This window comes from Podarcis liolepis (assembly GCF_965112155.1).
Source record: "Podarcis liolepis genome assembly, chromosome: Z".
Classification (NCBI taxonomy): Eukaryota; Metazoa; Chordata; class Lepidosauria; order Squamata; family Lacertidae; genus Podarcis; species Podarcis liolepis.
The window spans coordinates 25,606,341-25,634,278 of NC_139570.1; the positions used below are offsets into that span (position 1 = coordinate 25,606,341).

Below are 27,938 nucleotides of genomic sequence, written 5' to 3' on the forward strand. Positions count from 1 at the left end.
TAGAGTGAAGCTAGTGGAACCTGCAAGGCTAAGCAGCAGGAAAGGCACGTGGCGGAGGGGGCGGGAGAAAGAGTTACGCTAAACCGGAACACCGGGGGGGGAGAACCCAAACGCAGCGGAAGGCCTGTCATTCGTCGCCATAGCGACAGGCGGCCGGAAGTTCTGGCCGACGCATGAAGCCACCCGTTTGCCAGGATCTCTTCCTAGAGCGGTGCCGCTCTAGGCCTCGGCACCTCTATAGCGGAATTAACTCCTTCCTCGGAGACCGCGCTTCCGTTCCCGCCTACCTGTCTCGCCGTCTCCTGGGTTCGTCTTGACTGTTCGCGCTTCTCTTCCAGCCAATCCCTGTGCGTGCTTCCTCCAGAGGAGCAGGTTGCCGCTAAGGCGAGCCTGGCCTCTCACTTCTCTACCTCAGTCCTCGCGGGACGTCGCCCACATGGCTACTACATCTGTGGTAAGAATGGAAGCTGAGGAGGTAGCGCGGGGCAGTGGTTAGAGTGTCGTCCCCTGAGACGGAGGACGCGTAGCTCTTAGGGTGGCCTAGCCTCTGCCTGCCTGCCTAACCGGGTTCGTTGTGTTGATAAATTTGGGAGGGAGGGAGGGACACATGCGACTTCCTAAGTGGAGGGCCGGCCCATGAGGCCACCTCCTCGGGCGGCAGGACCAACGGGCGGAAGAACCGGCTTCCAAGGAATGTATTGCCAGGCTTCCGCTGCTGCAGAGGCAATGGCAAATGAGGTCGGCTCCTTGGAGGTTGCTTTGTTCAAGAGTTTCAGCTGTGAGGCCACTGGGAGATATCGGGCCACTAGTGTGCTCTCTTTCTCTCTCAGCCTAATCTTACAGGCTTCTTATGTGAATGGAATGGGGAGGGATGGAACAAACAAGTATGTGGTCCTAGGTGATCATCACGGGAGAAGGGCCCACTACAAAGTTCATGGTGTAGGATAGGGGTCTGCAACCTTTAAGACAAAAAGAGCCACTTGGACCTGTTTCCAAAGAAAAACAACAACTGGGAGCCGCAAAACCATTGCGACATTTAAAGCATGCGCGCCGCTGCCCTCCGATCTGACAGCGGGCGAGAAGGTGACGTTGGGACGGTGCGTGACTAACGCGCGCACCGCCCCCATGCAACGTCACAGCCAGTACAGCACCCGCCACAGTGGGGAGTGTCGGGGCGCACAATGCGCCTCCTCCCCTCACTGGTATCCGCCCCGGAGCCGCAGCAAAGGTGTAAAAGAGCCACATGCGGCTCCGGAGCCGCGGGTTGCAGACCCCTGGTGTAGGAGCACATCCCACCCCCCAAGAAACAATCCCTTTGCTGCCTTTCTCCTAGCACATAGTTGAAGGCATAACTTCACTGCTGCTTCTCTTCCTCTGTTTATGCTGATACTGTCTGGGACTGTTTCATGTAATTATGGTCGACAAAATCATAGTCATAGGTCATTTCTGCCAGTCACTTATATAAAGTTGTATGGCTTTGGGGCAGGGGTTACAACAAAGCAAAACTATGGAAGAGATTTCTATCCATTATCAATAATAATAATAATAATAATAATAATAATATATTATTTATTCCCCAGCCACTCTGGGTGGCTTCCAACCAAAACTAAAATACAATAACCTATTGAACATTAAAAGCTTCCCTAAACAGTTCTTGTATGTCTTCCCTAGTTCTTGTATGTCACAAAAATGAAATCAATTAAAACTTTACAAAATGGAGTTCCCTTCTCTGCATCTGACATCTTTACCTTACTGTTGACACCCTTCGAAAATGGTTTCATTAAGCTGTGTTTTTATGTTTAGAACTTTAAAACCTATGTGGATCAAGCTTGCAGAGCTGCTGAAGAATTTGCAAATATTTACTATGAAACCATGGATAAAAGGAGACGGGTATGTAGATTCCCAACAGCTTTTGTGTTTGGTGTGGGGTTTGGTTTTTTTAGAAGAATTGTTTACTGCATTTCACAAAGTACATATCTGAGTTCTGATGTTGTATGTGCTGATATTATTCGTGCTAATATACACATTTGTACATGCTGAGATTATTAGATCATTCCATGTTGTCATGGACACAGCCTTCAAACACATGTCATTTGTTTCTGTCTCTTAACAGCTTGATCCTCTGTATGTTTACTCAAAAATATGTTCAGTGGGAGTTTACTCTGTGAGAATATCTGTAAAGGACTGCATCCAAAGGCTACAATCCTATACCACTTGCCTGTAAGTCCTATTGAACGCAGTGGTGTTTAAATAGACATGTATAGGATTGTGTTATAAATAGTGCAAACAGGTACACAGAAGTGTGGAAGCAATGACTGAGCAGTTCCAGTTAGTTTACATGAAATGGTAGCTACTTAATCTGAGTGTTTCTCCCTTTGAACTCAGTGGGGCTCACCTTTCTGTAGACATAGAACCAAAGAATTGGAAGGGACTTTGGAAGCCAAGTCCCAGCTCACTGTAGGATTTTGCAATGCAGGGTGCAACTTCTTGCATCCCTAACACATGGCTTACACACCTCCAGCAAAGGAGACTCATTGCCTCCCAAAACAGTCGGTTTCACTGTTAAAACAGTTCTTAATGTTAGGTTGTTTCTCTTACTGTTTTAGCAGGTGCATCATGCTGTTTGCTCATACTTAGAATGTGATCAGCTAAGATACCTAGTTCCTTTTCCAGTGTACTACTGCCAAGCAAGGTCTCCCACATCCTATACTTGGTGCTTTGATTTGGGTGTGTTAATTGCAAGACTTTAATGCAACTCTGTGCATTTTGTTGGGGGACTTCTTTAAAAAGCCTTTCAGATTTAAAAAAAAATTAAAAACCCTAAAGGAAAGGGGAAAATGTAAATACAGTGGTGCCTTGCAAGACGAAATTAATCCGTTCCGCGAGTCTCTTCGTCTAGCGGTTTTTTCGTCTTGCGAAGCAACCCTATTAGCGGATTAGCGCTATTAGCGGTTTAGCGGCTATTAAAGGCTTGGTGGCTTAGCGGCTTAGAGAAAGGGGGGAAGGGGAAAAAATCTCAAGACTCGCAAGACTTTTTCGTTTTGCGAAGCAAGCCCATAGGGAAATTCGTCTTGCGAAGCACATCGAAAAACGGAAAACCCTTTCGTCTAGCGGGTTTTTCGTCTTGCGAGGCATTCGTCTTGCGGGGCACCACTGTACTGTATCTGGATGCAGCAACCTATATGGGAAGGGGTGCTGTAATTAAAGCACAGTTTCCCCTTGGAGTTAATGTAATGCTTCCTAATGTTTCTCAGGTGTTGACCAAACTCTACCTGGACAAAGCGACCCTGGTTTGGAATGGGAATGCAGTATCCGGGCAAGCAGCACTTGCAGAATTCTTTGAAATGTTGCCTTCAAGTGATTTTCAAGTTACCACATTTGATTGCCAGCCTGTTCATGGTAAGATGCCTTGTCAAACAGTGTAGCCCACAAATCAGGGAAGATAGCTTGATTCTAAATATGTAAGCAGAATTATTTAACCGTTTCACATTATGTAACTTGCAAACATTCCAGTTTCAGAAATTTCAGCTGTTTCTTTGCATTTCTGAATTATGTGGTTAAATTATGTCTACCCAATCTGTTCTTGTGACGTTTCTGAATATTCTTCCAAAAATTGTAGAAATGGAAAAGCATCCATAGTGTCCCTGATGCTCTTTTGGAAAAGGTTGCGAGGAGCAGCTTTGTTCCTATTTGTGCTGATCTTCGTAGCTGAAGCAGAAAACTATTGCAAAAAGTGTGACAGCATGCTTTAAAAGCGTGCTTATTAAATATTTTTTGTGATACAAAACAAACAAAGGAAAAAAAGAAAGGAAAAAACAAAGGAAAAGTACATATAGTGTCTCCACTTTCAACTCATAGAGTCTTTTTCACAGTTTGCTTACGTTCGGTATGAGACACTATTGTCACAGCCTTAGGGGGAACAGGGGAGAAAAAGGCGGGAGAGGGTTGGGGGGATAGTGGTCTTTTCATTCTATTGTGCAGGGTTTTAGTGTCAGCATTTCATGGGTAGGTCCTTTATTTATATACTTATTGATTTATATTGGCATTGTGAGAGATTGGAGAGTCCAGAGCTTGGTTGGTTGTGTTCAGTTGGTTGCAGCATGGTTTGGTTGTATATATGTGGAAGGGTGTTGTTGTGTCAAATTAGCCATATTGATTTGTATGCTATTGTTGGGGATAAGTCATTATCTTGTTGGACAGTATGCTTTTTAGAACATCAGTTCCTATGCCACCTTACAAGGCTGATGGACAGGTCAGAGCAAAATCCTATGAACTGTACAAAGAGTGCTTGTGTGGACATAACCTGAATATAATTGTTTTTAGAAGCCTTAAAGATTAATTTGAATTTCCTGTAAGTCGCTTCTTTGAACAGTCCTTTGCCCAACTTATTTCATATTTTTAATTTTTAAAATTACATTTCTATACTGTCCTTCATCTGAGGGTCACAGGGCGGTTTACAATGTTAGCATCCATCTGTCTAGGGAGATAATTGAAGAGCTCACCTTTGGGGGTAAAGTCAAACCACTGGAGAGTTACAGCGCCTGCTTTGGCTGTAGAGTCCAGTAGGGCAGATGAAGACGTTTGGTTTTGCTGCTGCAGGTGCACCGTGGCATTTCTTCTCTTTGTGCTCCTTTCAGTGGTCATTCATCCTCTAGTCACTGCTGTGGACACACAGCCTGACTGTCTGTCTCCAGGCATTGCAATTGTCTGTAAGGGATTGCCATACAGTGGCAATCCCAGCCTCCATGTCATATTTGCAGACATCTTTGTGACACAGAGTTGGTCTGCCATCAGGCCTAGTCCGTGAAGCCAGATCCACTTGCAGCACATCCTTAGGGATCTTGCCATCTTCCATTCTGTGTACATGACTAAACTAGAGTGGATGTTTCTGAAACAGAAATGTGAACATGCTAGGAATGTGGGCTTGGGAGAGCACATCTTTGTTTGAGACTCTGCCCTGCCATGTGATGCCCAAAATCTACCTGATGCAGCACAAGTGAAAGACATTGGGGCTTTGCTCCTAGCAGGTATAAGTTGCCCATGACTCACTTCTATAAAACAAGTATGCATAGCATAGTAACAAGCAAAACATAGTCAGGATGGCGAAAAATAGCACTGAAATTATTGCTATTTTTGTATATTCTGTTTTCATGTTGTATTTTTGTATTTTATGGTTTTAATTTTTACTTCTATCAACAGAAGTATTGTTATTGGATATATACATTTTGAAAATGAAATAACGAATAATGGGGGGGGGGGAGTTTGCTAGTTGGCAAGTTAGAGAAGAGGCATACCTCAGTGGCAGAGCATCTTCTTTGCACACCGAAGGTCCCAGATTCAGCCTCCAGCCTCTCAAGATGGTACTGGGATAGACTCCCTGTCTGAAATCCTGGAGAGCTGCTGCCACTCAGTGTAGACAACACTGAGCTAGGTGGACCAATATTCTGACTTGGTAGAAGCTGCTTTCTAGACACCCATAGAACATTGTAAAGTGGCACCTTGGACTAAACCATTGGTGGGTAAGTTGTGGCACCAATGACTCTCTCTCTCGTCATCCCTGACTTTTGGCTATGCTGGGAAATGAGAGTCCAACAATACATGGAGGGCCACAGGTTAGCCATCCTAGGGTTAAACAGTATAATAAGAAGATGAACTTACTAATACTTCTTGAGTTTCACACACATACGCATACCTGTTTCATGATTGCACTGCAAGCTTCTATAATACTGACTGTATTGTTGGTTGCATTTTACAGGTGTTTTAGTTAGAAAGAGGAGGAAGAAGCAATAACTCTGAAATGCTTGATAGAAATTCTGTATAAAAGTAGGCTTGTGGTATATCGGCATGCCTTAATATCTTCTGTTCTGTTTCTTTCTGTAGAGCAAGCCACTCTGAACCATAACACCATCCTTGTTGTGACATGTGGGTCTGTCAAATTTGATGGGAGCAAGCAGCAGTACTTCAATCAGAACTTCTTGTTAACAGCACAAACCACAAACAACAACACAGTGTGGAAGATTGCGAGTGACTGCTTCCGCTTCCAGGACTGCCCTAATTAGTGGGGAGGGAGCAGCAGTTGGTTATACTTCCTCTGGACAAGATAATTGGCTTTCAGGATGGTCGTACTCTGGATATGAGAAAATACCTTCTCTTTGAAAGAAACTTCCTCTTGCCAGGAATTACCAACTTCAGAACAGCAAAAATCAAACTTACTTATTTAAGAATGCTGTCTGGGGCTTCGGTATTTAAATCAATATAGGAAAATACTGTTATCGTTTACTTGCATTGATGACTCATTCATACACATTGTATACAAGCACTATCTGTCACAAGTTGTATTTGTTTTGGTGAGAAATAAAAATAGCTGTAACAACAAGGTGAGGATGCAGATCCTGACCAACTTTAAGTCTTCCTAGAATCTGAAAATCTTGGTGCAAATAAGTACAGCTGGGAGAAAATTGTGTGAAGGAGAATGATAATTGTCTCTGGGCTTCCATGTATTTCTAGTAAAAGAAGCTATTGGAGAGATAGTAGGAAGACCTCAACACTCCGAGGCTAATTTTTTGAGCTGCTTTGGAACTGCTTTTGTTACACTATGTTGCTTTGTGCTGTTTTATCTATGATTTGTTGAGTTTGTATGTAACCATTTTACTAGCTACATAAAAAATATATATATAATTTTTTAAAAAAGGGGGGTTTGGAAGAGAGATTTTGACTCTTTTGTAGCAGAGTTACGCCCAATGGTGATTGCTCCAAGCATATTAAAACTTGGTTACATTTTGCATCTACCCTCATCTACCTTTAAATATAGGTTCCTCATGAAAATACTTGAGCTGGAATACATCATAGACACTTAGCTTTGCAAATAATAAAAACTGCTTGCATCCACCAGGATCTTAACTCCGCTGTTACAGCAGAGGTGACCAAGGAGTGTCCAGAACACTGTCTAGTCCTGTTGTGTTGGATGAGTTTCAGTTGGTAAGGATCAAGAATGTGGACAAGGTGCTTGGATTGATCAGGACGGCCATTTGCATTCTGGACCTTAGTTCATCTTGGCTGATAAAAACTAGCAGGGAGGGGCCAGGTGGCTGGGCCAGGGAGGTGATTAATGTCTCCCTGCAAGAGAGGGTGGTCCCTGCCTGCTTGAAGGAGGCCACTCCTTAAGAAACCCTCACTGAACTCGGAAAATCTAAGGACTCAGAAAAATTATTGGCCAGTTCCTAATCTCCCCTTAGGCAAGGCCCTGGAGTGGGTGGCCACAGATCAGATCCAGGTGCTCTTGGAGGAAGCTGATTTTCTGTATACATTTTGATTGGGATTTAGGCCCAGTTTTGTCATAGGAACTGTTTTGGTCACCCTGTATGATGACCACTGTTAGGATAGAGACGGAAAATGTCTCCTTGTTAATTCTTGACCTCATGGTATCCTGGAGCAGCTGTCCAAATTGTTGGAATATTCTGTTCCACCTTAAGGAACAGGCATGATTGTTGTGTGTCACATGTCAGTTTACACTCCAGCACAGTATGCTGGGAACTTCCATTTGTGTATTGCTTTTGCTTTTTTGCTTTGGACACGAAGGAGATTAGACATGTTCCCTTTTGTCCTGATGTACGCTGAATAAACTGCTTGTAAATATCCTCACACAACCTCTCCTGCCTCTTCTGTTTGTGCGGTGTTTACTCTGCTGAGTAGCGTGCCCTAGCTCCAGGCCGGTGGGCTGGAGCCAGCTGGGGGCCTGCCAATTGCCCCCGTTTCCTTGGCTGCATGCCAACACAAATTGGGGGTGGGTGGCACTGCTTTGTGGTGGTTCCAGTTGTACTTGTGTGGTCGTTTCCAGAGGGTGATGCTTGGGAAGTTCTTCACCTTGGAGCCTTCAGTGTGGGGTTTCTCAGGGTTCAATTTTATCCCCCATGCTGTTTAACATCTACATGAAACTCCGGAGTACATTGCCAGCAACCAAGCTCAGCATACTGCCTTCACACCTGCCAGTGAGGCAGTGGTTGTACTTGACCATTGTCTTGCCTCAGTAACGAACTGGGGTGAGAGCCAACAAACTGAAGCTCAATCCAGGTAGGACTGAAGCACTGTTAGTAGGAGGTTCCCTAGACTGTATGGATGGGAGGTTGCCTCAGAAGCAGTAAAAATAGATTTTTACTGTAGGGATTCATTAGCACATGGGTGTAGGTGGGTGTCATCCTTTGGCCTCTATGTATTGAAAACACGTAAAGCTATTTCACTGGGTCACGCAAGTTAGCCATCCCTCTTGATGATGCCACAAATGCCAGCCACCTGGTGGTTTGTGTGAATGAGTATCTGCATACTCATTTTGGGCTCCACACAAGGTAGAACCCTAGGCCAATTGGGTTTTCTTCCCATGTGAAGTTGTACTTGTGGGTGTTTGATGGCACAAATGTGTGGGGCCCTTTGAGTTTGGGTGTAACCTTCGACGCCTCCCTCTCCATGGAGGCGCAGGTTGCAGCTACTGCAAAGGCGGCATTTTTCCATCTCTGGCGTATGAGATTAATTGCTTAATGTGGACAAGGTTGTGGCAAAAGGCACACATTTGCTGAAAGACAGTAAGCCTCTGTTCATAGATATGATGGAATCCCATGTTATGCAGTAAATAGTGTTGGGCAGCCTCTCCTGAGAAAGAGCCCCCCTCAAGTGCCTTAAGCCTTATATAGTGGGGAGAAAAACATTGTCTGTGGATGGCTTGTCTGAACCATCTGAAAGACAAAGCCTCCTCTTGTGATTAATCAATATTTTGGGATGGCTTTTTGTGCAGCCTTCAGAATAATTCTATGTGTAGAATTGGACTGTTTGGCTCAAGATGATGAGTGACACCTCAGACAACTGTGAAATTTTATCTAGTTCTTAGTCTATAGTAAGACCCCAATCACAGCATTGTAACAGTGTTTTTCTTGTTCAATTTGTAGGCTGTTAAAAAAAGAATATTTACCGCATAATGCTTTACTGCTAACTCAAAAACATTTGACAAAGACATGTGCATTTGCATGTGATTTATTCTTCCTGGTGTTTCATTGTGCAGGCATTTGTCTTTGTATTAGCAGGAGTCCTATGTGATAAAGTAGAATGCCCCTGGGTATGCGGTACGGTAAAATGTACATAAACCTTTTTTTAAAAAATGTACATAAACCTTATGCATACTTTCAACCATAAATGTATGGCATTGGAATTAAATTATTTTTTACTTTACAGAAGCTTCAAAGGATATGCAACTGAAGAATGGTGTGAGGCCCATTAATATAATTTGCCTTTCTTTTGAAATCATTTTTATTTGGTTTTTACAATGCAAAATTATTTAAAAAATTCAATTACCGGTACATATCCATATGGAGAGATTCCTCCGAATCTCAGGGCTATATAATTTGCCTTTCAAAAATGTTCTTTCTGAAAGACACTGTATTAGAGAAATCTTTCCATCCAGAAGCTTTTACATATGCAAGAGTCTCACCAAATTGTGGGAATGTGAACTGAAACATGACTATAAAGAGGTGCTACATTCATAGAAGGGTCTCTCCAGCTTATTTGCTTTTTCTTTGCCTTCCTTTGCCATGGCTCGTCCTTCTTTACACCACCTGCTTCCTCATTTGTCCTAAATCTTCACCCAGCCCAGCTCTACCTTCCTTGATGTCTCCTAAATTCTGCCTATTTTGCTTTTGCCATTGCCCCATTTTATGCCACCTTCTTCCTGCCTGCCCCACTTCATTATAGCTCGGCCTTAGAACTATGTTACGATGCATGTGGCTGTTGTAATGTATGTGGGAATATGGCCTACGGACAGGAAAATCAGATTACCCACCCTGGCAAAATGTCATTCTTTAAACCTTGATGTCTAGTACTCTCTTTTAACAGTAGAGGGAACTGGGGCTTAGTCACTTGCTCACTCACAGCTACTCCTGCCCCTATTCTCTTGATGCCAGACAAGGGCTAAACAAATTCAACAAGGTTATCCAGTGGCTACTAGCCACAATAGCTATGCTCTGCCTCCACAGCGATGCTTTTGAATGCAAGTTACTGGAAACCATGGGAGGAAAGAGTGATCTTGTGCACGAATCCTGCATGTGGGTTCCCCACAGGCATCTGGTTGGTCACTGTGAGAACAGGATGCTGGACTAGACAGGGCATTGGCCTGATCCAGCAGGCTCTTCTTATGTTTTTATGCGGGACATCAAGTCCCAAATGCAGGTAGGAGAAGAGTGAACCATGACAACAAAATTAGGGGCACGTGAAGTCTGCCTCTCGGAAATGAAGTGGAAAGCTAAACATTGCAGTAACTTGTCACAAATACAGTAATTAGAAAAAGTCACAGAAATTGTATTAATCTAAATCAAAGTAGAAAAAACAAAACACCGGAAATACAAATTCTCCCGAATACATGCAGTTGCTAGGTGTATCAAGGTCTACACATCAGGTGTATCAAAGTCTATACATGAGTATAAAATTGCTCCAAAGTCCATGAACACAACAGGCAAAATATTAATCCATTTCAGATCATTATTCTCTTGACAGGAACAAACAAGCACTTGCTTGCTTCATTTCTAAATGCACTGCAGTGTTTGACATGTATTGGATCTTTATCAAAGGAACAGAAAATTCCCTGTTACTGAAAATGACTATCGTTTACAAGGATAATAAATACCGTAGTCATTTATTATCACTGTGGAGCTGCAAAATTCTGTTGATAGTGGACTTAGGCTGAAGTTTAAGGTCAACCAATAAAATACCTAAGAGAGACTATAACAGGTCCCTGCTATCAGCCAAATGTTTTTGCTTCCCAGTAACTGCAAATTACAACTGTCATTTATTATCATTGAACTGGAGCCAGATTAAGTTAGTTGCACTTAAATCTTGTTCAAACAAATTTGATAAGTCACAATTGATTTTAATGGGTCTTCAGCACAACTAACACATAGTGCAATCCTATACACGTTATTCAAAGGTAAGTCTCAATGTGTTAATTAATAAGTGTTTAGGACTGCAGCCTTAGAGTGCAATCCTATAAATGTGTACCTAGAGGTTAGTTCCACTGAGTTCAATGGGGTTTACTCTTCTCTCTATACACACACACACATACCCCATTGAACACATTGAGAGAGACTGTAGACACTAAGAAAGTCACAGAAGTCTGCAGAAGACATTCATACCTCAGTTACATTGCATTTGAAGGCAAGTTCATTTGTTTAAAAATCTTCCCACTGGTATTAAAAAAAGCAATTTTGGCGTGTCCTGGTTTTTACTTTTTGAAATATGGCAATCTAGACTGGGGAGAAGACAACTCTAAATAGATGCTGGCAACAGGACCTAGCATTTTTTTAAAATTTAAAACATTACTTTGCTGCCCTTTAATTCAAAATTTCCAGGGAGGTTTGCGATATTTAATACAAACACTATAAAAAGCATAAGAAAGGGGTTTTGGGGGTTGTTGTTTTTAAAATATGACACCTAAAAAATGATCAAACATACACCAGAGGTTAAAAGCCTGGGAGGGAAATCTTGCCTGATACCTAATGGTATTATTGATACAGGCCAGCCTTTCCCAAGCTGGTTCTACTGACGGAGAAAATGGCAGAGCATGCAAGACTGGAGGTAGCACACCACCCCTACTGAAAAGTAGAGGCATTGGTGTTCATTTCTGGGGCAGGGGGTCCTCTCTTCCTCTGGGGGCAATTAAAGAGAACAAAAGGTTTGTGCTGTTAAAATCCAAAGCGGTGTCATACCAGGTCTCCAGCCTCAGCACACACCCCTTCCAACCCGCATGGCTTGCTCTCTTTGTTTCCTTGGCCAGCACCCCTCCTCTTAGGACTATTGATGGGCTGTGCAGCTGCTGAGGGTGGGGGGTGGGGGGAAGCTTGGAACTCGGGGCCCCAGAAAAGTATTTGCTTGAATGGCAGAGTTTGTGTGTCCACAGCCAAAGCTCATTGTAACATGATATTTTTAAGATAAATTATCCTCTCCTGTCCAAGGTGGTGGGCACCTTTTAAATGAAAACCCATCATCGAAGAAAAAGAAATAAAAAATGGATGTTAAGCAGCAAAACAGTTACAGATACTTTATATGAAATGTTCTCCATCACAGGGCTGCCTGGACAATATAAAGCACATTCCAGTGCCCACCACCCTGAAAGAATCTTATCTTCACACCCTTAACAAATTACAGTTCCCAGGATTCTTTTGGGTTGTGGGCGGAGGAATGTGCTTTAAATGTATGGTGTGCAGGCAGACTTTTACATCCTGCAAGCTCCCAAGGGAACCAATAAACCTGTCTGTCTTCCAAACAGAGCCAGAGATGGATCCCAGTCCTGGTGACTTGTGTTCTCTAAGGGAGAGCATCCCACGGTTAACTCCACCACCACATGGCCTCTGGCATATGTGTCCACTGATTTGTTTTGCAGTCAGCACAGTCCAACCTGGAGATGGAGAACCTAAGTTTGCTCCAGATGCATTTAAAGCACATGGCTACCCCGGAAGAATCATAGGAGCTGGAAGTCTTAGTGGGAACATCCGGGGGGAAACAGGTTCCGCACCGCTGGTGTAAATACCTAAATATACCTGCACAGCACAAAGCTCCCTCCGCTTAAGACTAATTACAACGCTGAGCACCGAACCGTCTTTTTGCCTAGCGCCATCTGCCTCCCCATTCAAAGCTTGCACGCGGCTTCCTCGTGGGGCAAATGAAGCTGCAGGACGGATCGCTTGGTTAATTTTTGTTGTTGTTTCGTTGCCCCCGCCGAGCTGAGAGGCGCAGGTCGCAGTTCAGAATTCCAGCCTTTGAGCGGACCGCATCCCCCACCCGAGAGAGCACTTCTTCAGATTTGGGGTGGGCCGATCCGATCCTCCTCCGGAGCCTTTCTCCTCTCTCACAGATGCTCGCTGTCGTCGCCGCTGCTCCCCCTCTCCCCGCCGGCAGCCGCCGGCATCCCCTCGCCCAGGCTAGGCTCCCCGGCCGCCACCGCCAGCTTCGCTCCTGGTCCTCCCGCGCCCCCTCCCAGGCTTCCCGCTCTCGCCGTCCAGTCGCTCTCGATGTACAAGTGGTAAGGGTCGTGCTTGGACTCCAGCTTCCTGGAGCGCGTGTAGGCCAGGATCAGGCCCCCGGCCAGGCAGCCGTAGAATATCATGATGAGCAAGATGTACAGGTAAGCGTCGTCTGCGCCCGCTTTGCTGCCCGCCGCTGTTGCCTGGCTTGGCGCCGGGAGTGAGTCGTCGAGGGGGCTGCTGCCTCTGCGGATGGCATTGGGAGCAGCGCCGCCGCCCCCGCCGCCGTGCAGCTCCTGCCAGAGCCGGCTCAGGAGGACCTGGATTCGGAGGCTTTCGCTGCAGTTCATCGGCCCCTGCATCCGCCGCCTTGGCACGCTCGCTAGCCTCTGGTCCCTTTTGGCCTCCTTGCTCCGCGCCCCTTTCCTTGCAGGCGCGCACCGCCCACCCAGCAGCAACACAGCCGTTGCCTGCTGGCCTCTCACGCCTCGGCCATCTGCTTCTCGCCTGGCGCTGGAGGGACAAAGGCGTCTGCAGCCTACCCTACCCCACCCCCTTGCGGGAGAAACCAGGGGGCGCCTGCCTCTCCCCCTCTCTCGGCCGCCTGCCACCCAGAACTCTCCAAAGGGGGTGGGCAGGGAGGGGGAGAGTCTCTCCGCCTCTAAAAAGCTTCTTTGTTCCTTAACTGGCAATCCTGGAGTCTGGCTGCCTTATGATATTGCCAGTGGTCTGCCCCCACCCCCACCCCGCCCACTCGCCCATGAACTGAAATATGGGAAGGTGTCTTTGAATTTTTTGGGGGTGCTGCTGCTTTGAGATCTGAGTCCCCCCTTACCTATCACCCTCAGCGAAGGTGTGTTGGGGGTATGGATCCATCAGTTTGTTTGTTTTTTTTAAAAAAGGTTTTGCATTAATCATCATTTTGCTAAGTCTAAAACTTTGCTTTAATTCTGGTGGTGCAGATGAAAAGCGAGGGGCAAGGGCATCCTTATTGGGTCTCTTCTTGTTGCTTTGCATAAATGTGCACAATGATGCTTGAGAAAATTTCTGTGCAACCTTTTCCAAGCTGGTGCCTTCCAGATGATTTGGACCACAACTTCCACCATCCTCAGAACCACTCTCTGGAAAATGGAACAAGCTGCATGACCAAGGCCCTGGGAGTGAGGGGTGGCACCCATGATCTCTGCGAGTGAGGCTTGCAGTTGCTGTGGTTTCGGAAGGGCCAAAACCAGATGGGACACAGGGACACCCATAGGAAGCTGCAGTTCAGACTATTTGTCTGTCAGGCCAAGCAACGTTTGCACTAGTGGCTCCCAAGTTTTTTGCTATGACAACCCAAAAGTCCCAATTTACTTGGTATGGTGACCCATCAGTTTATTATCACATTACATTTTGGACCTTGGATCTTCTCTGCTGCCAGCCACCAGACAGCGGTTTTCAAGGGTCGAAATGCAAGAATTGGGGGTTGTGACATTCATTTGCAAGTGCTAATGCAGCATTATAATACATGAACAAAAAAGCCCATCATACCAGTCAAGGATTACAAACCATGCTTATTTAGGGTTTGTTTATAAAGCTCATGATTCACTTGTGTGAGTTTCAGTGGCGTAGCGTGGGTTGTCAGCACCCGGGGCAAGGCAAGTAATTTGCGCCCCCTAACCCGTGGATTTGCGCCCCCTAACCTTAACCCCCAGATGTTGCGCCCGGTGCGGCCGGCCCCCCCTGCACCCCCCACGCTACGCCACTGGTGAGTTTTGCAACTCACCTGCATGCCACCATCCAGAGGTTGGGAAACACTGGCCTACACCAGTGTTGGGGAGCCTGTGGCCCTCCAGATCTGGATGGACTCTTAACAATTTTGTGGGTGTCAGGAATGACTGAAATATGGCAGCCCTATCCAAAGGGATCTTCCCCATGTAGAATTTGTGCTCTGACACTGTTTCCTGGTGCATGTGGAAGGCAGGCTTGAAGTTTCATGCACTTCAAGTCTCAACTGCCAAGCATCACCACAGGATACTCTTCCATCTTTGGACATTTTTTTAAGGGGGGGGGGGCAACGTGGACTGGCAATGCAGAGGAACCATTGCATTTCGCCATTTTCTACAATCTAAATCTCCCTTTTCGCCCAAGCGGTTATTAGCCACACTAGTGGGGAAATACACACAATATTTTGTGGTACTTTGGTTGGTCTAATAAAAGTACTGACCTAGTAGGGATTTTTGAATTTTTCTTAGCTGTCAACACGGCTACCTTTACTCTTTGTTTGAAGCACAATACTCTCTCTCCTCCCGTCAAACTGTCCAAATTAAGACATACATTAGAATCCAGGGAAGCAGGAGTCTTTTCCCCGTCTTTCTTTTTGCTGGTGTATGTGTGCTGCAATTCTCAAGGTAACTGTAAAAAACTAAACATTGTTATTCTCTCCACCCCCCGCCCACCTCAGGTGGTGGCGAAATATTTATTGGGGTTGCCAGATCTTTGAATGTGGCTTTAGCAATTTATCCAGATTTGAGTTTTAAGAGGGATTTTTGTTGTTGGCTGTTTGTGATTTGTTTTTGTTTTGGGAGGAAATGCATTGCTATTGCACTTTGCTTTTAACGAAGTCACCTAGATGCTTTTGTGTAGGCTATGCATACATGCAGTAAATAATAAAGGTCGCGTGACATAGATAGGACATTTTAAAACCCAGAGCTATCCTCTGTGTTAATTCATCTGGAATGTTTAAGACTCACAATCACCAAGCTGGATCGAATCCTTGTTTCACCCGTAAACTTTTGCCTTGTAAGGCTTTGGGAAGAGCTTCCCTCAAACTACTTGCTGTAGCTACTGGAGAGACGAAAGGAAGTTCTCCTTCATATTACTAAATAGATGACTATCTATCCTTGACTATTAGTTATGGGACAAGTTAGCAGTTTACCACTCACTATGGCATGCGGATGGCGCTGAGGGTTAAACCACAGAGCCTAGGACTTGCCAATCAGAAGGTCGGCAATTCGAATGCCCGCAACAGGGTGAGCTCCCGTTGCTCAGTCCCTGCTCCTGACAACCTAGCAGTTTGAAAGCATGTCAAAATGCAAGTAGATAAATAGGTACCGCTCCAGTGGGAAGGTAAACGGCATTTCGTGTGCTGCTCTGGTTCGCCAGAAGCCCCTTAGTCATGTTGGCCACATGACCCAGAAGCTGTACGTCGGCTCCCTCGGACAATAAAGCAAGATGAGTGCCGCAACCCCAGAGTCGGTCACGACTGGACCTAATGGTCAGGGGTCCTTTTACCTTTACCTTTATGGCACAGCAAGGCTGAACACCAGTTTGTGGTAGATATACAGTAGGTGAGGGCTACTGCTTTTAAGTCAGCAGTGGGAAACCTGTGGCTCTCCCATCATCACCAGCCAGCATAGCCTGAGGTTGGGGGTGATAGGAGCTGTAGTTCAGCAACTTCTGGAGGGCCACAGATCCTGCATCCCTGCTTGCGCGCTGCCTGGAGTCATTTTATTGATCACCAGATTTCGAAATTAGCCAGGCGCCAGACACATTTTGCACCTAGCTATTGGCCACTTGTGACCAAGTGAAGATGCCTGGGTGGCAAGATGGTTCCTGACGTCTCCACTATCTGGAAGTGCATACCAGGCCAGGGGATCCTTGGATCTTGAGCGGTTTAACACAGTAACCCCACAGCCTGTAGAATTCTATCAGTTATATTTTATCTGCACGATCAGAATGAATTTCAGGAACCAAAATGCTTTTTTTCTGTGCAGCCTGAGCAGGAGCAGTCAACAACATTAAAATTAACTGTTGTAACTTGTTTTCACTTACCCCACACATTGTCCTGCTCACAGTTATGAAGAATATCCCTACATTATGAACGGTCCATGAAACCATTAAGAAAAAGAGGTTGGAACAGGCCAATATATATGTGGACCATGCCTGAATCAAGTGACTTTTCTTCTTTACGTTCTCAAAGCTCTTAATCTAGCTCCAGGTTGTCATCTGAACTAGACAGATGTTTAAGCAAGAATCAATCACAGTCAGTCCATCATTTGAACAAGACTTTAGAGCCATTCTGCCCAAAAATGGCAATGAGACATTCCATTTTGGCAACTGTAACCCTGGTATAAGTAGCCATTTGGCACCTAGCTGAGTTTCTAACATGAGGACAAAGTTGGGAAAGATAACCAAGTTGTGATTAAACCAGTATAAGCTAATATAAGTACAGTAATGCTCTATATGAACATAACTGCCCCCTTGATTCCCTTTGCTTGTAAGTGTATAAATGCTTGTGCTTTTTCATATTTGGTGTGACACCCCCCCCAAACTATTTGCTGGTTGAGGTTGTGTTGCACCAGTCTTGCAATGTCTAAATAAACATCCTGTTTGACTGACAGTTGGAGTCTGGATCTTATTGGACATCCAGGCTGAACCCACAGTATTGGGTATTGAGCCCCAATATTTCACAAAAGAAGGTAAGGCCTTTTGAACCCACTTCCTTATAAGTATGGGTTGCACATCTCTCTTGTTCCCATTTTACAAATTACCACTCAGATCTGAGGAATCAGGTCTACAGCCTGAGCAAGCCTTCTCTAACCTAGTGCCTTACAGATGTTTGGCATAACAGACCCCCACCTCAGGCCAGCACAGATGTGCTGGCTCTGCAGCTAATGGGAGTTGTAGTGCACAACATATGGAGGGTACAAGGCTGGGCTAAGGTAAGGTGTCAAGAGCTGTTTGTGTGAAGGCATTAACTAGCAGAAACCTGTGACATGCACTGCTAATTCTAGATCTTGCTTTCTCTTTCCTTTAGTTTCCCTTTTGTTAATATATGGGAGAAATTTGAAGGTTGGGACTTGCTGAGCCGAAAGCGGCTAGATCTGTTCTCCATCAGCCAACTCACAGTTCCTCCATGCACAGAGCAATGCAGCAGAATGACCAAAAAAGGCTCAGACCACAACTGCATTGGCACCTGTTCTTAACAAGGGGCAGCTTGTGGAGCTCTGTATTCCTTTGGGCCAAATGGATGGCTGAAAAATACTATAAATAAAAAAGACGTATATGAACAGGTGGTTTTGAGTTTAAGAACTCACTTAAATCACGGCACCATCATGGTTGTAGGAATTAATTGGGACTTTGCTTCTGCTGTCTTTATGATACACAAATATACTTGGGAGTAAGCACCATTTTGTTGTAGAAAATGACATTAGATGTCTTGCTGCTCAGCCATGCCAACAAAAACATTTGCAAATAGTGTCAGCCAGTGGGGCCTGGCATACCTATGCTGACCCAGAAACTGTTGTGGGGCCTGTTGTGCTGCCACCACCATCTGCCACATCGGCTGGGTCTGTGCCTCCATCACATAATGTTCAGGAGGGTCCCATAACCCTTCAGAGATTTGTGGGGGTCACAGGGGGCAGCAGGACGAAGAGGAGGGGGCAGGAAACTTTCCTTCCATGAACATCCTTATCTTTGGATCCAAACTAAGAGTATCATTTGCTGGGTGGGTAGGGAGATCAAATTTTGGACTTCAGTATGTAGCCAGGAGCAGTGGCGTAGCGTGGGGGGTGCAGGGGGGGCCGGCCGCACCGGCCGCAACATCTGGGGGGGGGGGCGCTCGCACTTGCAGTGCTAAAATCCACGGGTTAGGGGGCGCAATTTACTTGCCTTGCCCCAGGTGCTGACAACCCACGCTATGACACTGGCCAGGAGTTAGCTTTTTTTCTTCCATAATATTAAATCAAATGCCCTCATTAGCACTATATTCTCTACTTCCAAAAGCCTCTGAATTTCTTCTCCACAAATACTATTGTATTTTCTTTTGCAATAGGAAGTACCAATAAAGGCTGGCATAATCACAGTAATGTTAAGAATTCAGTTCTGAGTTTATTTGCTATACTAGCAGTGGCTACACTGGGGCATCTTAGTTCTGTGGGATTGTCAACTTCAGTTCCATATGCATTAGGTGGTTGAAATCCCCGTAATAAGTCCGCAAGTTAGGTGGCAATATCCCCATATTGCGAACCTGGGGCTGAGAGTAGCTAGTCTTAAGGTCTCCTGGTTTGTGGCAGAAACCCAGAGGTTTGCTGATTTGTGCTCGGTCTCTTGGTCCCAATGCTCACATAAGCTGATCATCACATCATGGAAACAGGTGTTTAATACCCCCACCTCAAATCCTCAGTGTGCTAGTGCCAGACTAGTGCAAGGTGGCAAAAACTCTTTAGGTATTCAAGTAAACACATGAGCAGGGTCTACAGCATGGGTAGGCAAAGTAAGGCCCAGGGACCGGATCCGGCCCAATCACCTTCTCAATTCAGCCGGTGGACGGTCCAGGAATCAGCGTGTTTTTACATGAGTAGAATGTGTCCTTTTATTTAAAATGCATTTCTGGGTTATTTGTGGGGCATAGGAATTTGTTCATTCTCCCCCCCAAAAATATAGTCTGAGGGACAGTGAACCGGCCCCCTGCTGAAAAAGTTTGCTGACACCTGACAGGGATTAAGGTGCTAACTCCATCCCCCACTGCTATTCTTATTGTCCTTCAACTTGTGCAAAGTAATCTGAAGTGAGGATGCTTCTGTACACGGGGAAGTTTCCCAAATTATAGAATCCTGGAAAATCTGGGTTCTAAAATACAGAGCACCTCCAGGAGTGCATAAGGTTCCCTGCTTCAGAACAAGGCTGGAACTATCACAACCACAGCCCCTGCAGAAGGAGGCAGGTATATAGTTCTATGGCATAGGCAAACCTACTAAGCCAACTTTGCCCTACCTGTACCACTCAGTAGTGCTGGTTCCAGGTTGTTGGGGGTTTTGGGGGGGGGGGTCTCCTTGGTGGCCTCCAGCCTGTTCACTGTCCATTTATTTACTTCCCCGTGGGCCTAATCAACAGTACCGAGAGAGCAAATAAGGCATGTAGACGTTACTTTACCTTCTCCTCTAATTGAGGAAAATATGCAAGCTCCAGTGATCAGTAGTGTATAACCCTACAATGGTGGAGCCTTCATAGGTGTCCAGTGATGCTAATCCCCAACTTCTGTTATGCCACCAAGATACTCTTATTTAAATTTTGGCTCACAGCTAGAATTACCATGTGGTGCAAGCATACATCTTTGTCTTCAGCAACTTCTAATGGGACCTCAGAGAGTAACTTGTCTTGTTTTATAACATTTTGTGAATGCATGCGGTTTTCTTCGCAGTAGCCAGAAACCACCCATAAAATGATCAGCCAACATTTCTTAGTAACTCACATGTCTATAGCCAGAATAATGTGTTTTCAGACAATACTAAGCAGTTTCATTTGTTTTGGCAAATCTTTGGATGTATAAGGTGGTTTGCTTTGGCTTATTTCCTGTTCAAGCACTGAGACAGTGCAAATCTAATTATAGGGAACACAATGACATAGCTGAAAGTTAATATTTTTTGTCATAGCTGGCAATTAAAGGCAAGCAAGGGTCTTTGATTATGTTCTTTCTTTCTTTCCTCCTTTTCAAAGGCAGCCCCATAGTTAAACTTTTTTTTATTAAATATGAACTATTAAGATGTCATCTCAGTAACACCAACCAGGGCCTCTCTCAAGCTTTATTCTCTGTAATAGCCACATTTTACTGACTGATCTGAGTAAAAGCCAGTATGTGCTCTCCACAAAACCTTGCCTTGAAACATGCAAATGCTAGTTCCTTAAGGACGTGCATATTCCAGTTATATTTTCACACATGGGAAAGAAAATTGATCTGAAATTTGGTGACTTAGTGCCTAATTAATTGATATCAAGGTTTTTTTTACAAGCTAGTTCTTGAAGAACCACTTAGAGCTAGTTTTCACTCTTAAAAACTTTCTATAATGCAGTGCTCTAGAAGCCTCTGGCTGAAGAGTGGTGTATTTTTTTTAAAGGAGAATCTAATAAAAAAGCAAAGAAAGAGCAAAGAGACAAATCAGACACAAATCTGCAACTCAACTGACAAATTTATTGATGTCTACTCTCACTTCCCAGCTATCCCAGTATCAATTTAGGGCTTATTTCATACTTTTTCCAGTGACAAAAAGGAGCCTTCCAATCAGCGACTGACCTGGTTTGTGCAACACAGTAAGCCAAACAAGTTTCGCAAGACTACGTAAATGTGCAGCCTCCTGCAGAGAAGCATGTGGCTGCTTTGTTCCCATCTACTCTTTTCTATATAGGCCAAGCTAAGCCAAGGCTTGGCTTAGTGTGTTGTCCCAACTGGGGGACTTGTATTTAAGCTCTTGCGGTAACAGCAAGCTATACCCAAGAAGAACCCTGACTTTAGCTTGTGGTTAGTGAGAGAACTTAAACATCAATTCAGCTGACATGGTAAAACCAAATCTTGGTTTAGTTTGGCACAGCAGGAAAAAGTACTTTGCTAAAGCTTGGCTTACTGTTTCATGCAAATCATAGCCTTAGAGGCATTGGATACAGGGGGGCCTCTATTTGTAGTACCATCACCTGGGCTCTGCCTACTTCAGGTTCCCTAAAAGGAAAAAAAACCCACACTCTTGTTTATCTCTCTGCAGTTTCTTGCTAAAGCCCTAGAATATTTTTCATTCCAAGACAAAGATATGAAAATGTAGGCGGTATCTAAAAATTATGTAACAGTCCCTCTGTAGCTGCTGGGAAAGTGTATTGGTATGCAGGGATTCAAATTATGGAGGTTAGAAAACTGAAAACAAATGAGTTCCACAGAATGTGTTCCCTCACTAGTTTGTCTATAGTAATTACATAGGATGTAAGCTGCAGGGGCTGCATAACCTAGTTAAGGCTATATTCACTTGCCTGCAGGTAAGTTCCATTGAACTCAATGGGACTTACTCCTGGATAGAAATGTAAAGGATTGTGCTGTAAATGTATTTTATGGAATAGAAAGTCATGTGAATCTTACATGGACTTGACTTTAAAAACAAAAACCAAAAACAACTATGATGAGTCTTAAGCTGTGGAAGAAAACTGCGAGACTTTCACAGTGGGAACTTTTAAAAATATATCTTCATGAATACCAAAAATGAGGTTAGTCAATAAAGGCCACATTAACACCAGAGCAAAGAGACTATATAGGTCAAAGATATACTCAGTGCATTCTAAACAAACACCACAAGCTGCTGTTAAGATTTAAAAGCACACAACAGCTATTAACTCCATACATTTGTTGTTTAAAGATTTTTCGTGTTTGACGAAATCAATATAGCAAATTTGTGTCTAAGAAAGAGCAATTTTTATCACATACTGAATATAGTAGACTTCAACAATGAGCTCAGGGGAGGGGATCCCTAATCAATAGGGGAAGGATTTCCTGTTTATGTAAACAAGTGTATGTGTTTAGTGAGGAACTACCAAGAGGCGTTTTTCTGGTCCCAATGTAGGACTCGTCATACATTAGCAGCCCTCAGATTGGACTCGACAAGTTCAATTGGCAGTGTGCTGGTTTGATGGGAGAAGGATGGCTGAAAAATTGTCTAAACTATCCTTGTGCCTCAAAAATTAAAATTGGTCCTTAAAGACAGAACAGCCAGTTCTGGCCAGAACAATGGCTCAATAGGTTTGACAATTACTTAAACTGGTGATTTGTTGTTGCTCTGAAGGTTGACTGACCCACACATACACTTCATAGAAGGAAATCTTGCCCAAATCTTGAGTACAGGAACAACATTTCATACAAAAATCCCTTCATCATTTAGAAACAATACTGGATTGTTTTCTTTTGACCATAATATACACACTTAAATATTATGAATAAAAGAAATCTATCATAAATATTTTTAGAGCCATGTCAAAGTATGACACATTGCAATCAAGGGTCACAGCTGTACAAAACTGGAAGCAATGTATAAAAAGGTATTAAGAAAAAAGTGCAAAATAGAACAGCAACAAGAATTGCCACATCTTACAGCATTTCTAATTCAAGTGTGAACTGCTAGCAAGGATATAAATTTCCAGAGCACGAACTCAAGGGGGTGGGAAAAAGAGACAGCGGAATGCAGTACACAAAACACAAAATACAGGAGAGTTGCTGCCTTACTCTCTTCTCAACACACCAAGAATTCCAGTTTTTAAACAAACGTTTTCACAAAACAGAAGTTTTAAATACAGTATTTTCCCTTTAAACACATCCTCGGAAAAAAACTTCCAAAGACCAAATTCATCACTCACAAATACAAAATTAAGCTTTTACATATGACTTGTGTGGTGTATTAAAAGAAATAGAAATGCCCTTTCAGAGGGAAAAAAATAACATAAAAACCCATAGGACTTAATTTCTGGTGTTGATGTGCTTGGAAGAGCAGGCAGAGATCCCAATTCACCATACTTGGTAAGTAAAAGTGTATGCTTAAGAAAACAGAGACTACTGTAGCCATCAAACTTGTTTAGTCCCATTGATTTTAAAGGGAGTGTGCTAATAATCTGAAAACTTATGGATGCTGCGTTATCATTGGAAGTCAGCGTAGTGTTGGAGGTGGTAAAGATCACAAACTTGTCATCATTTAGAAAAGGATTTTTAGATCCTTTGGTGTTTGAATAGGGGGAGTCTCCTTGTGATAGTATAGGACACAACCCTTAAGGAGCAGATAGGATGCATCTGAATATAGATTACAGATCAGCTCTGAAATGTACTTGTTTCCCTTTTAGACACTAAAAACACTGAAAAACTGGCAAGCAGAATATCTCACCAGTAGTGCATTCTTTGCCCCGTCCACATTAAATTTATGAACCGAATGATGTGGTCTGTTATCAATAAAGGGCAGAAGCTAGTTTTACAGTTATTCAGTGTAGGGTAAAATGAAACTGGGTCTTTAATACCATAAAAAGTACCACAGGTGTCTCTTCTTCCAGAGTATTTCCACACAGCTAAAGTGTGCTTTTTAGGAGCCTAAACTATGGCCAACTGCACTCAATGTGTATTCACTTAACTATCAAAAAAAAAACCCCACAGTACTCTGTGGTAACATTTCTGTTCCAAAAAAATTGATCAGTTACATTTTAATAAACTAAATTGCTGTGTGTTTACCAAACACATGCATGGTGCAAAGCAGATGCATGCTAGGATCATTGTGGATCTGTTTTTGGCTGTGTGAAAGTAGCATTCAAGAGAGAAACATCTTTTCCTGTCTTTTAGCTCTACATAATGACAGTCAAATTAAAAGAAACTACTTTCTCTACCAAAGGACCTGAGATTGCAGATTTATGAGCAGCACTCTGGAAAGTATAAGCTTCGTTCTGCTTACTCTTTCTTCAGTTTTTCCATATACAACACATAAATTAAATACAAGCTCGTTTTTTCCTCCACTTGAAAATCATCATAGTGAAATTATTAAAGATGATTTAATTCCTTATGAGTAAGGGAAGCCAGAATATAAAAAGATAAAAACAATGGTTTACCCAGTGAGGGAGTTTCATATGGACACAACCATTCTTTACTGGGAGTGATCAAATGGAACTACGGCAGTGGGTCAGTCATTTGGACAGCATCTTGAAAGTACAGTTCAGGAAGCCAGTATTGTTCCTTCTTGAAAATGAAGTGTAGCTTTCATCCATTTCACAAAATGCCACTTCTCCATTTATAATTATAGCCAGCGTTTGGGGAATGACATTTGTTGCTTTGTTTTACAAAGAATCCTGCACAACATCTTGACTCCCGATGTCTGGAGATTATTTGCCGCCATACATTCGCTCAATGTCGTTGAGGTAATGATTCTTCAGCTCTTTCCTTTTCAATTTGAAAGCATCTGTGACTAGCCCAGTCTCTGGAGTCCAGGGCTCTGGGCTTAACCGCACTTTGACTGGTATTTCAAATCTTTCAAGTTTCACTGCAGGATCAATTTGGGAGAGTGAAAAATGGAGATTAGGAAACATGACAGTGGTTTAATACTCAACTGATATGTGCTCATGAACATGGCCTGCACAAAATATTCAACTGTGTGAAGTCTAGTAAAGAGAGAGCTTTTACTACCTAGATTAACACAGGAAACAACACTGATTTTCAAGCTTCAGGGAACTCTTACCACAGATGTTTGTTCATCACTGCTCTCCTGAATGTCTGCCATGGAAACCTCATGCATTGAAGCAGATTCTGCATTTTCAGGTCAAGTCTGTTGGGCTTTACTCACATGTGACTAAGAATATGTCCAAGACATTCCTGCAGCTGCACATTGCAGTAGGTTTCTTTTTTTTTTAAGTGAACATCACTCATTGCTGCTAATTTCACTGAAGAACCCCTCACTGATAATCTTCCAAGGAGCACCAGGGAACTGACTAGACTATATGAATTTTAGTTTATTATTTTTTAAAAAATGTAAATATGCATATTGGTTACTCAATACAGAAACCTCCAAAGCATTTTGTTTACAGTGGTACCTCTGGATGCAAACGGGATCCGTTCCGGAGCCCCGTTCGCATCCAGAGCAGAATGCAACCCACGTCTGCGCGTGTCGCGATTCGTCGCCTCTGCGCATGACATCATTTTGAGCATCTGCACGAGTGGCGAAACCCGGAAGTAACGCGTTCCGTTACTTCCGGGTCGCAGTGGAGCACAACCCGAAAATGCTCAACCTGAAGCTACTTTAACCCGAGGTATGACTGTACTTCCAAGCTTTTGCCCAGGGCCAGCGGATCAGATCAAATTATGCCAATCCTTAGACATCTTAACTGGTTGCTAATTTGTTTACAGGATCAATTCAAGGTAATATAGAAAAGTATGGTATAAATTAATTTAAGAAAGCAGATCTTCATGTGCTGCTTTTCTGAAGTGTGAGCAGGAATGTAACTCAATAAGTATATTTAATTTTAAATTATCATTATAATATAACAAGACATTTAAACAAATTTTGAAATAAAATTAAGGCTACTGATTTTGCCAGAATGTAATAAACATTAATTTTGGTGTGTTGTGCTTCTTCAAGTAAGAATTCCAGTTTTGGCTTACAATGAATTAAACTGGGACTTCTGGAAAGCAATTGGTTAACAACTTGTTTGTATTGCTGTAGGAACAAGCAAGCTATGATGAGTTAACTGCCAACATGGAAGAAATTAATTTAAAAGCTTCTGTTTAAAATGTACCAGTTTTTGTTAAGAAAGTACTTATTAAAAGACTGCCTGTTCCCATATGAACATACTAATTCTGTTATTCTGTGGGTAGGAATGGTCATACTGTTCTTTCATTACATTTCATTGTTTTTTGTCAACACATTACTGTATAAACTGGTGTTTTAAACTATTTTCTCTACTGTTTATAGTATGTTAATATAAACTTGAATTGGTAACTGCTGTGAAAATTTTGCTAAAAATATGAGGCAAAATAAATGAATTGAATTAAATAAAGCCTAAATGTTTTGCGGGTGTTTTTTGTTTTTTTAAAGAAAGAAAATGGTGTATGTATAGCCACTAGATGGCAGGAGAGTAATGAATTAGGATGTTCCCAAGGGCTTTCTGTATCCCAAGAAGCAATTCTGCTTTTTCTACCCTTACACAGCCCAGTTAACTTTAACTGACCGTTCCCCACCCCCAGTAATCAATATATTTAAATCTATTGAACAGTTATGGCATATCCAGTCACTACATTTTGAGAGAGAACCCAGGTCAGGGTCCATTTTTGCCTTTATTCCTAATGCTTTCGGGTTTTAATCAGATCCCATTTCCTAAAACTCTTAATTTGAATTCTCTTTGCAGTACAGTTCTTGCTATGCCCACAACACATTCAGCTATGCTGCAGTGCTTGAGTACTAGGCTTACACTGCTTGGCACAGTTCATAGCATTAAATACCACGCAGCAAGTTTCAAGTAAAAGGAAGCACAGCAATGTTGCAAGTAAGCTGTGTATTCAGCATGCATCCAGGAGCTGGAATCTTGGGAATGGAAAGGATGGCAGTCCTGGACAGCTGAATACAGAATTCCCATGGGCTATTCCGGTACAACTTCTTTTAAAATGAAAGCGAGGAGGAGAAAATTGCATCCCTAAAAGGCAGCATTTCAATCAGAGTCACACAATATCCCCCACTTTCTATGGCAAGTAACCAAAAAGTGTTTGTCCAGACCTTTTCTCACCTGCCACCCAAAGAAACAGAACCAGCATGGAAACAAGAGGAAAATGTCACTTTGTTTGGGGAAAACAGGTTTCTAGGGGTGTATTTTAAAAATAAACCCAAAATGAAGGCATGGCTGACACCCCAAGCATGAGTGGGGTTAAGCAATAAGGCTATATATGGCCTGGGGTGAGAGGCAGTGGCATGGAAGAGTCTTGAGGGCCAGTTAGAAAGCTTGTGGGGCTCAATGTGGGGCCTGCGCCAAAGAGGGTCCTCCACTCCTGATATAGTCTCATCATTTTGTTGGCAGGTCTGACTTTTGTATCATTACAACAGTATTCTGATATCCAGAAATAGCTGTTTGCTTACTTTTGTTAGCCATCTGTTTAATCTCTTTCAGGACTTCAGATTCCATTGTTGGATTGTTACAGATGTCCACCCAGCTGCCAGTTGCACCTTTCTGTTCAGCAAGAGCAGTTAATTTCTTCTGATTAGGAACCACAAAACTGATGACGTAAGACTGGTCACTAGAAAAGAATGCAAGAGAAATTCATTCAGGACCCATAATCATACTTCCTTGCTTGCAAAAAAGATATGCTCCTATGTGCTTTAGCTAGAAAAGTACTCCAATCCTTCAAATCTGTAGTGTGGGTTGTATCCAAGACTAGTCTTTCTCAGAGTAGACACACTGAAATTAATGGCAACAACTAAAAGGTTCATTAATTTCAATAGGTCAGCTCTAAGTAAAATTTAGTTGGATATAAACCACTGGAGACAACTCATTTATCACAACGTTTGATTAATAGTCTTGAAAAGAAAAAAAGGAGCGCATGTAAGATTCAACACAATTCCAACACAGAAGTGTTAGTAAGAACAAAAAGGGAAATACAGCCCCATGTTTTTCTACTACTTATAGGAAAAGTCTGTTGCT

General features: G+C 43.2%; 3 protein-coding genes across 14 annotated transcripts in view; 1 reads left to right on the plus strand and 2 right to left on the minus strand.

The window, feature by feature from the left end:
- Positions 1-287: 287 nt before the first annotated feature.
- Positions 288-7,646, plus strand: NXT2 (nuclear transport factor 2 like export factor 2). 2 transcript variants are annotated; one of them, XM_083485436.1, is made up of 5 exons: positions 312-454; positions 1,804-1,890; positions 2,114-2,220; positions 3,255-3,399; positions 5,881-7,646. In XM_083485436.1, the coding sequence occupies exons 3-5, from the start codon at positions 2,143-2,145 to the stop codon at positions 6,057-6,059; spliced, it is 402 nt and encodes a 133-aa protein (XP_083341562.1). In that variant the 5' UTR covers positions 312-454; positions 1,804-1,890; positions 2,114-2,142; the 3' UTR covers positions 6,060-7,646. The 2 variants fall into 2 exon arrangements, with proteins under 2 accessions (XP_083341561.1, XP_083341562.1); XM_083485435.1 differs by lacking the exon at positions 2,114-2,220 and having other exon boundaries at positions 288-454.
- A 4,320-nt stretch (positions 7,647-11,966) lies between these two features.
- KCNE5 (potassium voltage-gated channel subfamily E regulatory subunit 5) lies at positions 11,967-14,589 on the minus strand. Its single transcript, XM_083486107.1, has one exon. It carries the CDS (start codon positions 13,355-13,357, stop codon positions 12,881-12,883), a length of 477 nt encoding a protein of 158 aa, XP_083342233.1. The 5' UTR covers positions 13,358-14,589; the 3' UTR covers positions 11,967-12,880.
- Positions 14,590-20,926: 6,337 nt separating this feature from the next.
- ACSL4 (acyl-CoA synthetase long chain family member 4) overlaps positions 20,927-27,938 on the minus strand; it is a 79,548-nt gene continuing 72,536 nt past the window's right edge. For all 11 annotated transcript variants that reach the window (XM_083485127.1, XM_083485117.1, XM_083485123.1 and 8 more), the window contains 2 exons: positions 27,377-27,534; positions 20,927-24,796 (listed from right to left, as the gene is read on the minus strand). In XM_083485127.1, coding sequence (XP_083341253.1) covers positions 24,639-24,796; positions 27,377-27,534 — 316 coding nt within the window. In that variant the 3' untranslated portion in view covers positions 20,927-24,638. The remainder of the gene's footprint in view (positions 24,797-27,376; positions 27,535-27,938) is intronic.